The 13,920-nt window shown below is 50.8% G+C and overlaps 1 protein-coding gene across 2 annotated transcripts in view; it reads left to right on the plus strand.

Moving 5' to 3' along the window:
* SUSD4 (sushi domain containing 4) overlaps positions 1–13,920 on the plus strand; it is a 75,165-nt gene that overhangs the window by 41,575 nt on the left and 19,670 nt on the right. For both annotated transcript variants that reach the window (XM_080650888.1, XM_080650887.1), the window contains exons 3-4: positions 5,749–5,961; positions 11,516–11,689. In XM_080650888.1, coding sequence (XP_080507014.1) covers positions 5,749–5,961; positions 11,516–11,689 — 387 coding nt within the window. The remainder of the gene's footprint in view (positions 1–5,748; positions 5,962–11,515; positions 11,690–13,920) is intronic.

Below are 13,920 nucleotides of genomic sequence, written 5' to 3' on the forward strand. Positions count from 1 at the left end.
TAAAATATATATTTAAAAAAAAAAAAAAAGAAACGCATTTAAAAGGTGGGAATCCATTTCTTTATTCATCCTTGCCTTCTTCCTTGACTCAGTACCATCACCCGGTAATCCTAAAGTTTATATCAACGGGGACACGTCCAAGCCACCATCTTCCCGTCTGGGAGAAGTCCTTGTTCTCTGATGAATGGTTGCCCGTGCTTGCTTTATTTCGAACAGACAAAAAGGTTTATCCTGTTTTTCCATGTCACACTGTCTTTATCTGGAGTGATTTCGTTACGTTGCGGGCCAGGCTTTTATGAAGCAGTGTCATGAGACTGGAGCAAAAAATCGCGTTCTGAGTTGGTATCGTTACCAGTTTTATTGGCCCTGAAACGGAGTGGAAGGATGCAAGAATAATGGGGTAATCAAAGCGAATTAAATCCCCAGGGAGCACACATCAGTCCTGGCATCAAACGGGGGACGCCATGACTTCCACATCTGTGGGCTTCATCCACTTTAATCAGGTCTAAATGATGCTGTTAAGACTCATTTTTGCTACATTTCCTTGCTCAGACACAGCAGACTTTCTGTTCATCTCTGGATCATTCTTGAAACATGCAAACATTCTCGCTATTTCTCGGGAACAGTTGCCTAGCTTGATTGCCATCCAAGTATTCAGAGTTGCTATTATGGCGGTAACTAATAAGTATAATATTACCAGGGTGCAGTGTTCAATGTGTACTCTGGGTAATGAAATCCAGAATACTGAGCCCTCAACCCACATGGATAAATTCCATATTCCCCAACTCATTGTTGTGTCTTCACAAAACTAGGTTCAATTGGTATCTTGTTAGTATAAATTTGCTGTAATAAGTAGTATATTGCACTGTTGCTGTGGCAGAAATATTACTATAGTAACGAGCCCGGTCTTAGCTGTATTTCCCAAGAGACACTGCTTTTGTAGTGAAAAATCTGTTTAGCCTAATAAATGGTAATAGTAATCACCTTCCCTTTCTTCCCCCAGATATCTCTTTAAAAAAATATACATTTTTAATTGATTTCAGAGAGGAAGGGAGAGTGAGAGGAAGGTAGAAACATCGGGGATGAGAGAGAATCACTGACCGGCTGCCTCCTGCACGCTCCCACTGGGGATCGAGCCCACAACCCAGGCATGTGTCCTGACCAGGAATCGAACCGTGACCTCCTGGTTCCTAGGTCGACGCTCTACCCTCACTGAGCCACGCCGGCCGGGCCCAGATACCTCTGAGATATATAACTGTTCATACACTGAATCGTCCAGCACTAAGTTCACAAACAAAATCCACTTAGAAACCTTTGATTTCCTTTGTCCAGTTTTTTGTGTTCTCTCCTACTGAAAAATTTGTCTTCGTCTGGTTCTTTTGCTCAGAGCTCTTTCTCTATGAATCCTCAGGTTCTTGGTCTTTCCCGTTTGGTTTTGGTGTGTCTCCCTGGGGCCAGGAATGTACGTGGCCTTGCGCCTGCATCGGGGGCTCCGTGGAGCTTGACTGCTCGCCTTGAGAGCGGACACTGTGGAGGTTTCTAAGGACCCGGCTGCTGTCTTGGTAACACAGACCAGAGCTGTCCCTGCACTGGGAATTGCTTGCTGGCCCTCGAGCCCCCCCTCCAAGCTGGGGCCGTAAGTTCGAGAAATCAGAGTTCAGTTCTCTGGAGGTTTATGTTGCCAACGTACGGCTTAACTGTTGGCCAAGAGAGGCACTCCATTGTTATTCTTCAAGTCAACAGTCGTTTGCAAAGACACTTAATTCTGGGGCAAATTAGGGGGGGAAAGAGCTTGAATATTTTTGGAAATGACGGTGCCTCTCTATGAAGTTGTATGTTTTGGTTCTTTAGGGGACTGAGGGAAAAGGAATAACCTACATTCATTGTGCACTTACCACGTGCCAGTCAAGTTTTATGTGTATTTCCATCTCACTTATTTCACAATAGAGAAACCAATAGGAGTTCCTCTCTCTCTCCCTCTCTCTCCCTCTCCCCCCCCCCTCTCTCACACACACACACACACTCATAAGGAATTGCCTCATGCATTTATAGACGCTGAGAAGTCCAAGATCTACAGTTGGCAGCTGGAGAGACCCAGGAGAGCCGATGGTCTAAGTTCCAGTCAAAGGCAAGGGAAGAATGGTGTCCCAGCTTGAGGTCAGGCAGGCAGAGAGCGGATTCTGCCTTTCCCAGCCTTTATTCTGGGCAGGCAGTCAACGGATTAGATGCGGCCCACCACAGGAAGGAGGGCAGTCTGCTGTACTCAGTCAACCACTCACATGTTAATCTCGCCCAGAACACCCTCACAGACACACCCGGAATACTGTTGGAGCAAATATCTGGGCATTCCATGGCCAGCCAAGCTGACACAGGAAATGAACCATCACAGAGACTCGCTCTTGTCTATAAATGCTGCACTCCGTGGAATTCAGGAGGAAGTGCTAGGGGATGCCACGTCTGAGGACATTAAAATGGAATGTTCCGCCCTAACCGGTTTGGCTCAGTGGATAGAGCGTCGGCCTGCGGATTCAAGGGTCCCAGGTTCGATTCCGGTCAAGGCCATGTACCTTGGTTGCGGGCACATCCCCAGTAGGAGGTGTGCAGGAGGCAGCTGATCCATGTTTCTAGCTCTCTATCTCTCTCCCTTCCTCTCTGTAAAAAATCAATAAAATATATTAAAAAAAATAAAATAAAATTGAATGTTCCATCCTCCATCTGACCCCCAAAACATACATGTCGGAAATCACTCCATGAACGTCTTTCCCTTCTCCAAGCTGTGGCTATTGGATCCAAAGCAGTCACAGAATTTGAAGAATGGGAGGGAGATGGGTTGGGGTTTCAAGACTGCAGGATCCTAGGATAAGATTGTTCGGTGGGTGGCATGCACGTTACTTTCCACTCCTCTTCCCACTCCTCTTCCCCAGCCCCAAGGCCAGCCCGCCTCCTCAGTGGACATGTTATCTGACGGGGCTGCTCATCAGCATTATAGAGACACCAAGAGAACAGCTCCACAGGAAAAAAATGGCCCAGGCTGGGACCCGATCCGCTTGGGGGCAATTTGAAAGGTGGAATCGCAGCTCTTTCAAACCCTAGAAAATTACTATCTTGCTCGATGGGATTAGTTGTCCAAAATGAAGAATATTTTTCTTCTTATGCGCCCCACCTTCCAGTTGCTTTCTTTTCACTGCTTGTTCTCATTCCCCTCTTCGCCAACGGCTAGACCCCACGGCCAGCAGCATCCTGATCACCAGCACAGGCCCAGGCATGGACACAGAGTCAGAGGGTAACTATGGTTACGTGAAAGCAGAGACTGGGCGGGGATGTCCTTTTAAAGGGGAAGGGATATGTAAAGGAAGAGTACGAATTGGATTCACGAGGAAGCTCTGAATGATGATCTTCATCATTTATTTATTAGGGCAGGGGTCATTTTCCTGATAGATCCGGGGCCGGATCTTCATCTCCCCCTTGACTTATCTGTTCTTCTCTGGCCCAGGATGGTAAGGGTCTGTGCCCAGGACCCATCAGTCAGCATGGCTCATTTGTTAGCAGGCTGTGACTGGTCAAAAAGCATGTGTTGAGGCTGGAGGGGGGGTGTGGGGCACAGATATCTCAGCCGAATCCCTGGCATACACCACCTCTGGCCCTACATTGGAGAGGGAGGAGGAGGGCTGGGTGTCTGGGGATGTGGATCGGAAGAGATTGTAAGAATGTAGAGTGTGGTCCATTCAGGTAAGAGAAGAGAAGGTGAGAGGGCATTGGAAGAGAGTGTGTCTGTGCCCAGGGGGCCAGGGGGGATATCATACCTCCTTTGTCTCTGGAATACATAGGCTTAGAGGTGATTCAAAGCAATAGGGCAGGGGGTAGGGACGTTTGCCTGATGAATCCAGCAGAGCACATGGTGTGTGGCTTCATACATCATCCATTATCCACCCACCCGCCTATCCTCCATCCATCCATCCATTTATTCATCTATTCTTTATTCATCCATCCGTCTATCCATCACCCACTGATCCATCCACCCATCCTCTATCCTTCCATCCACCCACCTATTCTTTATCCACCCTCCCTCCATTCATCCATTCGTTCCTCTTTTATTAGCAGCGCTTGTAGGATGTCCACACTCACAACGCACCATGCTAGGTGCTGAGGAGGTGAAGAATAAGATCTGGTCTCCCCGTCCCAGATTCACAGCCCCGTGAGAGAGACAGCTGAGTAGACCAGCGGGGACAGTCAGGGTGAGGAGCACCCTAAGAGGGGTGAGCCCTGGGTTAGAGTGTCTATTTTTGGTACCTATTCCGTGAGGATGTGTCCATTGGTTGTGTAAGAGCTAAGAGGTGCGCTACCTTCCTTCCCTCTGACAGTGCGTTCAGATCATGTGCACACGGAGGACCTTTCCTCATGCCCGGCTTCCCCACCAGCCCAGGACAGCTGTGTTTGTGTCAAGGATCTGCCTTCATCTCAGCCACCTGGTCATCTCCCTCACCCTGACCTTCCGTCAGTTGACAAAGGACCTGAAGTGCCTTGTACCCTGGTGCCATCCTTGCCCCTCTAGCACCCTCATGCCCTCTCAGGCTCATCGCCTCTTCCCCACCCCACCTGTCGGCCTCCCTGGCCCACTGGCCTGCCCCCTGGCTCCACACTGGCCTCCTCGCTTAGCCTGGCTTCTTGAGATCGCCCAGTAGGTCTCCAGCTTCCTTTCCCAACTCCGTTTGTTCATTCCGCAAACACTGATGGAGCGCTTCCTCTGTAGGATGTTGTGAGAGATGCTGGATGCCAAGATGAGAAGGTCATAGGACCTGTCCTTGAAGGGCTCACAGTCCTGTATGAGAGGCGGTCATTCTCCAGCTAGTTCAATGCAGGACTGTGGAGCGAGGAGACATTGGCCTTCACGTCACAGCAGAGGGACACAGGGGGGCCGGGTGGGGGAGTGTGGGGTTCAGGAGACCTTCTAGACCAGCCATGGGCAAACGACGGCCCGCGGGCCGGATCCAGCCCGTTCGGCTGTTCTATCGGGCCCGCAGAGCCGAAAGAGCGGAGGGTTCTCTTGCTCTCCCCTCCGCTCCTTTACTTTGAATTTATATTAGTTCACACAAACACTCCACCCATGCTTTTGTTCCGGCCCTCTGGTCCAGTTTAAGAACCCATTGTGGCCCTCGAGTCAAAAAGTTTGCCCACCCCTGTTCTAGACCTTCAAGGAGAACCTTGACTGAGGCCTGGCAGATAGGGGTGAGAGACAGGGGGTAGGGCGAAGGTTGGCATTCCCAGCATGCCTCTTCCACACAGCCGTAGAGCTATGGAGCCCACTTTCTGCTCCCCAAACCTGGGCCGCCGTCTTGAGCACAGGCCCTCGCTCATGCCATTCCCGTTAGAACGCCGGCCAGGCCTCCCTCCACACAGCTGGTTCTGCCTGTAGAAATCTTCCCCGCCCTTCAAGGCCCATGTCTCCTCGCTCCACCGGCAGCATTTCGTCCAGCTGTTGAGGCGGTTTCTTTTGTGGCTTATGTGTCCTCATCTCCCTCCTTGAAAAGCGACCCCGGTCATGGCACTGAAACGCTAATGAGCGCCGTTCTAAGCGAGCAGCGAAGAGCAGAGGGAGATGTGCGCTAGGGAGCCTGCAGTCCTGGCTCTCCGGTTGGTGTGGTTGGGGGGTCCATGGTGTTGGGAAGAACACAGTAGCTGCCACTTACCTGGGAAGACCCTCGGCGCTGGAATGTGTTCGGACACCTCTTCTTCTCTCTGTCCCTGTAGGGTTCGATGACCTTCAGGTGTGTGCTGACCCCGGCGTCCCCGAGAATGGCTTCAGGACGCCCAGCGGAGGGGTTTTCTTCGAAGGCTCCGTCTCCCGCTACCATTGCCAAGACGGATTCAAGCTGAAGGGCTCTACGAAGAGACTGTGTGTGAAGCATCTCAATGGGACCCTAGGATGGATCCCGAGCGATAGATCCATCTGTGTGCAAGAAGGTAAAGTGCTGACACCCGCCCTCCGCCCCATGGAAACCTCTCACGCGGTCAGTGTCTGCGTGGTGGCCAGCTTGCGTGGCCATGGCTGCAGGGGTACAAGGCTGTGTGTGCCGGGGGGGTCCGTGCCCGGGGATGCTGCCCTCGTTTCAGAGCTAGGCCTGCACGCTGACGGAAAAGCACGCGCGTGTGACGAGGGCTGGGGCACCTAAATCCATCTCAGCGTGAGACGCGATCATCTCCCTTCTCGATCTCAGTTACCATCCAATTCATCACCGTTGTTGTCGATGCAGGAGAGAAGCTCAGATCACATTAGGGCTGTTTATTATTGGGCTGCCACCTCCACCCTCATTTCTGTGTTACTCCATAAAAAGCGCAGTAGATATATTGGGCAAAAAACGATATTTAATGATACAGGCAATGTCTGATTCAGAGGATTAAGTCAATTACTACTTATCAGTTCTGTGTTAGACGTGATTCACTTAAGGAAAGTAACAACTGTGACAGCAATGACAGGTTGACAAGGGAGACGTTTATTCTAGCAACCACCCCTCAATTTATTGGTCATGATGAGCTATTATTTTTTTAAAAAATATTTTTTTTTATTGATTTCAGAGTGGAAGGGAGAGGGAGAGAGAGAGACACATCAGTGATGAAAGGGAATCATTGATTGGTTGCTTCCTGCACGCCCCCTCCTGGGGATGGAGCCAGAAAGCAGCTGAGCCACACCAGCTAATGCTTAGCACTTAACCTCAGTGTTTGCTTAGGGGCTGTGTAAGTGGGGTGGCTGTGTTGGGTCAGTCCTTGTATTATTATGCAGAGGGAGATAAGGCCATGTGTTTCCAAAGGACCTGCATTCTGGTCAAAATGGCATGACGTATGTACTACTATTTGTAATACTTTCAACAATTAAGAAAATGGTATGCTCTAATTGTATTTTTTAGAAAGCTTGGGAGAACAGGCATTGCCTTTCTAAGTAGGAAGGCCTGTTGGTTTTTAATAGTAATGGTAATGTTGTTGGCCTTTGAGAGATCTGTGTAAAGAGATGGCCTTTGTTGCCCTGATGGTGGAGAAAATCATCGTTGCCAACGTCCGAATATCCATTCTCTATTCCACGTAGCTTATAGGGGGGCGGGGACACCCACAAGTCTATGCCCTGGGTGTCATGTAGCAGTGAGGAAGCTGAAAATCCACCCCCCGCTCCTTGATTTATACAGAGCTTTTACTCCCTGATCAGAATTGATAGGAAATAGGAAGGGCTGCTGAATCCATTTGTATCCCTTGTCGGGTCATCCTTAGAAGGCTAATGAATCCTTGCGAGTCGGTACTAGTAATCACAGTAATGAATTAGCTCATTTTTCTAGGTCATTACGGTGTAAAATTTTGTGCTCGCTCTCTCCTCTAACAGGCACAGTCTCCCCCCCAAGATGAGACATGTTGTTCTCATTAGGAACTGAGGCTCAGAGAGGTTCACCTACTTCGTCAAGGTCACACAGCTGATGAGTAACTGGCAGAGCTGGATCCCGCCCCCACTCCTCCCGCGAGGTCACGTCTCACCTTCTTTGTGTCGCAAAAGCCCATTCTTTTTTTTTTTTTTAATATATTTTATTGGTTTTTTACAGAGAGGAAGGGAGAGGTATAGAGAGTTAGAAACATCGATGAGAGAGAAACATCAATCAGCTGCCTCCTGCACACCTCCTACTGGGGATGTGCCCGCAACCAAGGTACATGCCCTTGACCGGAATCGAATCTGGGACCTTTTAGTCCACAGGCCGATGCTCTATCCACTGAGCCAAACCGGCTAGGGCGCAAAAGCCCATTCTAATCAGTTATAAAACAGCACAGTGTTACTGTAAATGGCACCGTCGAAGTTCAGGGTGGAAGAGATGTATAGCAATCCTCCGGTCCAAGTCCTCATTCTGGTTTAATTTTTGTGTGACCAATAGAGAAACTGAGTCCCGGCCTGAGGCAGGAGCCTTCCCAGAGTTGATCGGCGATTTGGGGACAGACGTGTTCAGCCCCCGGTCTCCTCACTGTCACCTGGACTCCCTCCAGTGTCCCACGCTATCACAGTTCTGCCTGAGATGCGGATGTAAAGAGATTAAGTTTATGTGCATTACAATGCTTTATAATAGGAAAGTGCTCTACAGAAGCCGGGTGGTTAGTACACACTCGTTTTCTTGTTCGTTTACACAGATTCCCTCTCTCTTATTCTCCACTTCATGCTGCCACGTGTCTCCGCCATCTTCCTTCTCTCACGGCCGCTTTATTCCAGTCGCAACTGGTTTATTCCCAGTAAACTCGATGCATAGAAGTTTGGGCTCACGGGATCGATAATACGGGCACTGGATGAATTTCATGGCACCCGAGGTTCCAACCTAGAGATGCATAGGGAGCTGTCTGCTTCTCCGAGCTGCTTCCCTGAGCCTGCCCGTCCCTACGCAGGGGTGGGAGTGCTTGTGGTCCAGGGAGCAGGGGAGGTGACCCGTAAGGTGGAGAGGAGACCCTGGAGTTGGCAAAGGCCTGAAAATATGACCCGTGGGCACAGGGCTGCCAATGGGAATACCGTGACAGCCTCCGCCCGGGCCTCTTCTGTTCTAAACCCCCCTCAACTGCGTCTCCTGGGGTCACTTTCCCTGGGTAAATACAATCCTGTATTACAAAAGCCTAATATGCAAATCGACCAAACGGTGGAACAACCGGTCGCTATGATGTGCACTGACCACCAGGGGGCAGGCGCTCAATGCAGGAGCTGCCCCCAGCCCGCAGGCCCCAGGCTGGCCAAGGCGGGTGCCAGCGGGGGCTCCACCGATCACCCCGCCAGTCGCTCTGCAGATCGGCCCTGATCACCGGCCAGGCCTAGGGACCCTACCCGTGCACGATTTCGTGCACCAGGCCTCTAGTCCTTTCATCAGAAAAGATGGCCATGAAGGAAGGTTGACTCTACATGGATGCCCTTTACAAACACGTAACACGTCAAATCAGACCGTGGAAAGACACGTCCCAGCAGCACACCCCAACAGGGGCCGGGGCAGCGTAGCCCTGAGTCAGACCACAGTGTGCACAGATAGAGAAGTCGTATTTAAAAAAAACAACACAATGTCCCAGCGTGACTAAAGTGAAATGAATTCAAATCCATTTGTGTTATGAACAGCCAGAACCTTTTCATTATCAATATTAATGGGAAGCTTTCACTACTTAACCATCCCTGGGTGCAGCTGGGATGCAGACTACATTCAGTAACCAGGGCATTTGTTATACCGGCTGGATAGCAGTGTTGGATTTTGGTGTGTGTGTGTGTGTGTGTGTGTGTGTGTTTTAAAGAGACAAAATAAATCACGGCACATAGTTCCTGGGTGGGGCCAGGGCCTCCCCTGGGGTACGAGACAACCTTCCACAGCACCCCGGGCCCTCCTCCCTTAGGGTTCTCACTCCTGGGGAGGGCGTTTGGATATTTGAAAGGTCAGACGCCTCTAGCTGGAGCTCTCGCCACTGGGTGGACTCAGGGTGACCCTTGAGCACCTTGGGGTGCAGAAACAGAACTTCCCTTTCCTCTTTGACTCCCCCCCCCGCCCCGGCGTCGCCCTTGAGGAGGGAGGGAGACCGAGCGCCGTGGCACTTCCGTTCCGTGCAGTGGGTTTGTCTGTTGCAGGACTGTTTTCCCCACAGCTCTCCTCTCCTCTCCTCACCTTCTCCCTCGAGCAGCTCTGCGAACGGTCTCTGGTCCCATTGGTTCCTCGTTGCAGGTCGGCTGCAGATAAATCCACGCTGAGCCAATCAAAAGGGATCTGGGGGAAGCCGGAGCCCACGGGTCTCACAGTCAGCCTACGTGGAAATCTTCCAATTCTTTGAGCGCTGGCCTGTGTGGCTCAGTTGGTTGGGCATCATCCCGTGCACTGAAAGGTCCCGGGTTCGATTCCTGGTCAGGGCTCATGCCCGGGTTTCGGGCTCGATCCCTGCAGGAGGCAGCCGATCAATGTTTCACTCTCACATCGATGTTTTTCTCTCTCCCTTCCTCTCTCTCTCAAAACCCATTAAAAAAAAGAAGTTTCTTTGAGCTTCCTGGGGGAAAAGGTGCAATGTGAGTTTAAGTATTGCTATTACCTTGTATGTTTTTAATTAAAAGATTCTACTTGACACATGAGCTAAAGGTGGCCGTAAAGATGGGAGATCACTCCTTTATTCATTGAAACTGTGGGAGGGGCGGGCATTTTTCAAAAGCCGGTGAGTCATACTTATCTTTTAGAGTTACTCCTGTATGAAAGTGGGTTGTCTCCCAGCTCAGAGACTTCACCAAAACAGATGGATGCTTTATTTTTTTAAAATATATTTTATTGAGTTTAGAGAGGAAGGGAGAGGGAGAGAGAGATAGAAACATCAATGATGAGAGAGAATCATTGATCGGCTGCTTCCTGCACACCCCCTCCTGGGGACCGAGCCCACAACCCAGTCATGTGCCCTTGACCGGAATCGAACCTGGGACCCTTCAGTCCGCAGGCCGACGCTCTACCCACTGAACCAAACCAGCGAGGGTGAGATTCTGTTCCTTATGAGTGGCTGAGAAACCTACATCTCTTAGAGCATGGAGACATTTCTGGAAGAAGTCTCTTTGATGGTCAAGGTGGTGCCCTTGGCTTTCGCCTTGTCTCAACAATTTCGGAAGCAGCAAACTTGGACTGGGCTCCTCTGTAAGTCAGGGGCTGGCTGCGTCTAAACGGAGAAATAAACAGCCCCCACTGGTTACACGGAGATGTGCCGATGGGAGAGAGAGAGGCGCCTGGGGACCAACGTGACTGAGCCAGGATGGGTTGGATGGTGTTTAGGGTGGAGGGGGCGGAGGGAGCAGGCCCCAACCTGGCGGCACAGGATGGAGTGGCCTGCGTGGTGAACTGGATGTAGCAAGAGGTGGAAGTGGATAGAGTTGATTCATTTTATTTCATCTGCTGGTCATTTCGCTGTTCCTCCCCCTCCCTCCTCCTGACTCGCAGCCTCCGCCTGTCCGCCACCCCCACCCCCTCCACGCGCATCCTGTTCTCACTCCCTCCGTGGGCGTGGGCGGCAGTGGGCCGCCTGCTCCGAGCCCCTGTGAGATGAGCAGCGGTGCCGTGCCGCTGTGTTTATGATCTTCCCAAACCGATAAGGCGGATGGGAGACGCTCAGAGCAGATGCAACCTGGGCCCAGTCCCCTGCTCTCCTGCAAAGCGCTTTTCTTACCAGACCCAGGCCCTCGCCCGCAGGCCCTGCTTGGGCAGGACCAGCCGGACGGGCTGCACGGCGCTGTGTGCACAGCGGGGAACCGGATGGGTCGTTCAGGTGGGTCCCCCAACTCTGGTCTTTCTTCTCGTATTTACGAGATCGTCCATCAGCTCCACTGTTCCGGATCCCCGCCCACTCGGTCCCTCTTCCCGAGCCTCTGGGACTTGTCCTTGGGGCCTGAGTCTCACGATAAATGAGAGCCATTTGTCAGACCCGGGCGGGTCCCCAAATAACGAGCTTCCTTGTGAACCACAACCGTTTTAAGTCCCAACAATAACGTGTCCTTTTCACACGACCGCAGATTGCCGTATCCCTTTCATCGAAGATGCCGAGATCCATAACAAGACCTACAGACACGGAGACAAGCTGAACATCACTTGTCACGAGGGATTCAAGATCCGGTACCCCGACCTGTACAACTTGGCTTCCTTATGTCGCGATGACGGGACGTGGGACAATCTGCCCATCTGTCAAGGTACGAGACGGAAGCTGTCATTCTCGCCGGTTCTTCTCGCAGGCGGTGGTGTAGAGCGTGCGCACGTTTCTCTGACAGACAGGAAAGCAGAGCCACCCACGCTGCCCACATGGCCCCGCTGTATCTTCCCCTTGGTCAGCACGCTCTCCCCCATCATTTCCTGGGGTTTTCTCCAGCTCTGTACACCAGGTTTTGTTTGTTTGTTTGTTATTGTGGTTTTTTAAAATATATTTTTATTGATTTCAAAGAAGAAGAGAGAGAGAGAAACATCAATGAGGAGAGAGAATCATTGATCAGCTGCCTCTTGCATGCCCGTTACTAGGGATCGAGCCTGCAACTCACGCATGTGCCCTGACCTGGAATGGAACCGTGACCTCCTGGTTCATAGGTCAATGCTCAACCACTGGGCCACACCGGCTGCGCTGTACACCAGTTTTAAAGTTTAAATGGGAGCCAGGTAGTTCGTTAGCATGTTGGATGCCTCCTCTACTGAGAAACCGCAAGTAGGGGAAGAGTTAGGAGGCTCAGACCTGGGCTGTGGACACGGTGATAAACTGCTGTGCACTTAATGGAAGTAACAAAACATTTATACTTATTCCACTGGTGGTAAGAATATATTTCAAGCCAATTTACAGCGGTTACTTTCTCTTACTAATGCTGTCCCTTTGTATAATGCATGAGGAACCAGAAAAATAATCAAATTCAAATTCCGTCCAGACTACACGGTGAATATTTATCCTCTCCCGTGTGTGTGTGTGCGTGTGTGTGTGTGTGTGTAAATTAGCCTGGACTGACATGCAGGGCCCTGTTTCGGAAACTAAGCCCTCAGGGTCACATTAGTTCTGATTTTTATTTTTCGACACGTGACTCGGACAGAAGGACCAAGAAGCCCAATGCATAATTCCAAGTTCAAGGCCGAGGGAGAGCAAGCTTACTCGCACCAAAGTCACTAGCACATTCCAGTTGAGACGGATGTTCACTTGGTGCTTGGAGATCATAACCGGCGGGCTCTGACGTTCCTTCGCGCGCCCCGTAGTAGGAGATCAGTCATTTTCTTACGAGAGCTTAAGAGTCACGGCCCCGGAACAAACAAAGGCTTCGGACAGGGACAGGGGCAGCCCACCCTCACCCTCCGTGGTGTTTAGCGTGTCATGGATTGCGTTTTCCAAGGAGACCCGTGGCTCATTGACACTTTCAGAGACAAATCCACAGAATCAGCAGCTTGCTCCTAGGCTGGGCTGTTTCTTGAGATGAACTTTATTCACCACGAATTCGTTCCAGTCCCGCGGGCCCCTCGGAGTCATGGCGAGAAAATGACCTCAGACTGCGGCCACTTCTTGCCTTGATCTTTTCTATTTGTTTTCCTGCTCTTTCTATGTCCTTTTATGTCACTTAAATACCATATGCTTCTTTTTAAAAATATATTTTTTATTGATTTTAGAGAGAAAGGGAGAGGGGGAGAGAGAGAGAAACATCCGTGATGAGAGAGAATCATGGATCGGCTGCCTCCTGCACGCCCCCCACTGGGGATCGAGCCCGCAACCCGGGCATGTGCCCTGACGGGGAATCAAACTGTGACCTCCTAGATCAGGGGTAGGCAAACTTTTTGACTCGAGGGCCACAATAGGTTCTTAAACTGGACCGGAGGGCCGGAACAAAAGCATGGATGGAGTGTTTGTGTGAACTAATATAAATTCAAAGTAAAGGAGCGGAGGGGAGAGCAAGAGAACCGGATAGAACAGCCGGATCCGGCCCGCGGGCCGTAGTTTGCCCACGGCTGTCCTAGATCAACCAAAGGACTTGTATGCATGCATATAAGCCTAACCAGTGGTCACGGACAACAGGGGGGTGGGGGCATGCGTGGGGAGGGGATTGGGATGGGAATGGGGGGATGAGGACAATTATATGTGATACCTTAATCAATAAAGAAATTAATAATAATAATAAAAGACATATTAAGGTTCTACAAACGTTAAAAAAAAAAAGCAAACTGTGACCTCCTGGTTCATAGGTTGATGCTCAACCGCTGAGCCATGCCGGCAGGACTACAATACGCTTCTGTAGGTGCCCTTTTTGCCCACAAAAGGCTGTCTGTACCCTGCTCTGCCTGGCCACTCTGCCCCTCCCCTCCACCACCCCTTACTCAAACCTCAGCCAAAACATCGCTTGTGGAGTTCTTGGACAACAAAACAGCTGGCCGGCTGCTCTTGGGAGGCCTGCTTCCTCAAACA

The sequence above is a fragment of the Plecotus auritus genome, assembly GCF_963455305.1.
Source record: "Plecotus auritus genome assembly, chromosome: 14".
NCBI classification, from domain to species: Eukaryota; Metazoa; Chordata; class Mammalia; order Chiroptera; family Vespertilionidae; genus Plecotus; species Plecotus auritus.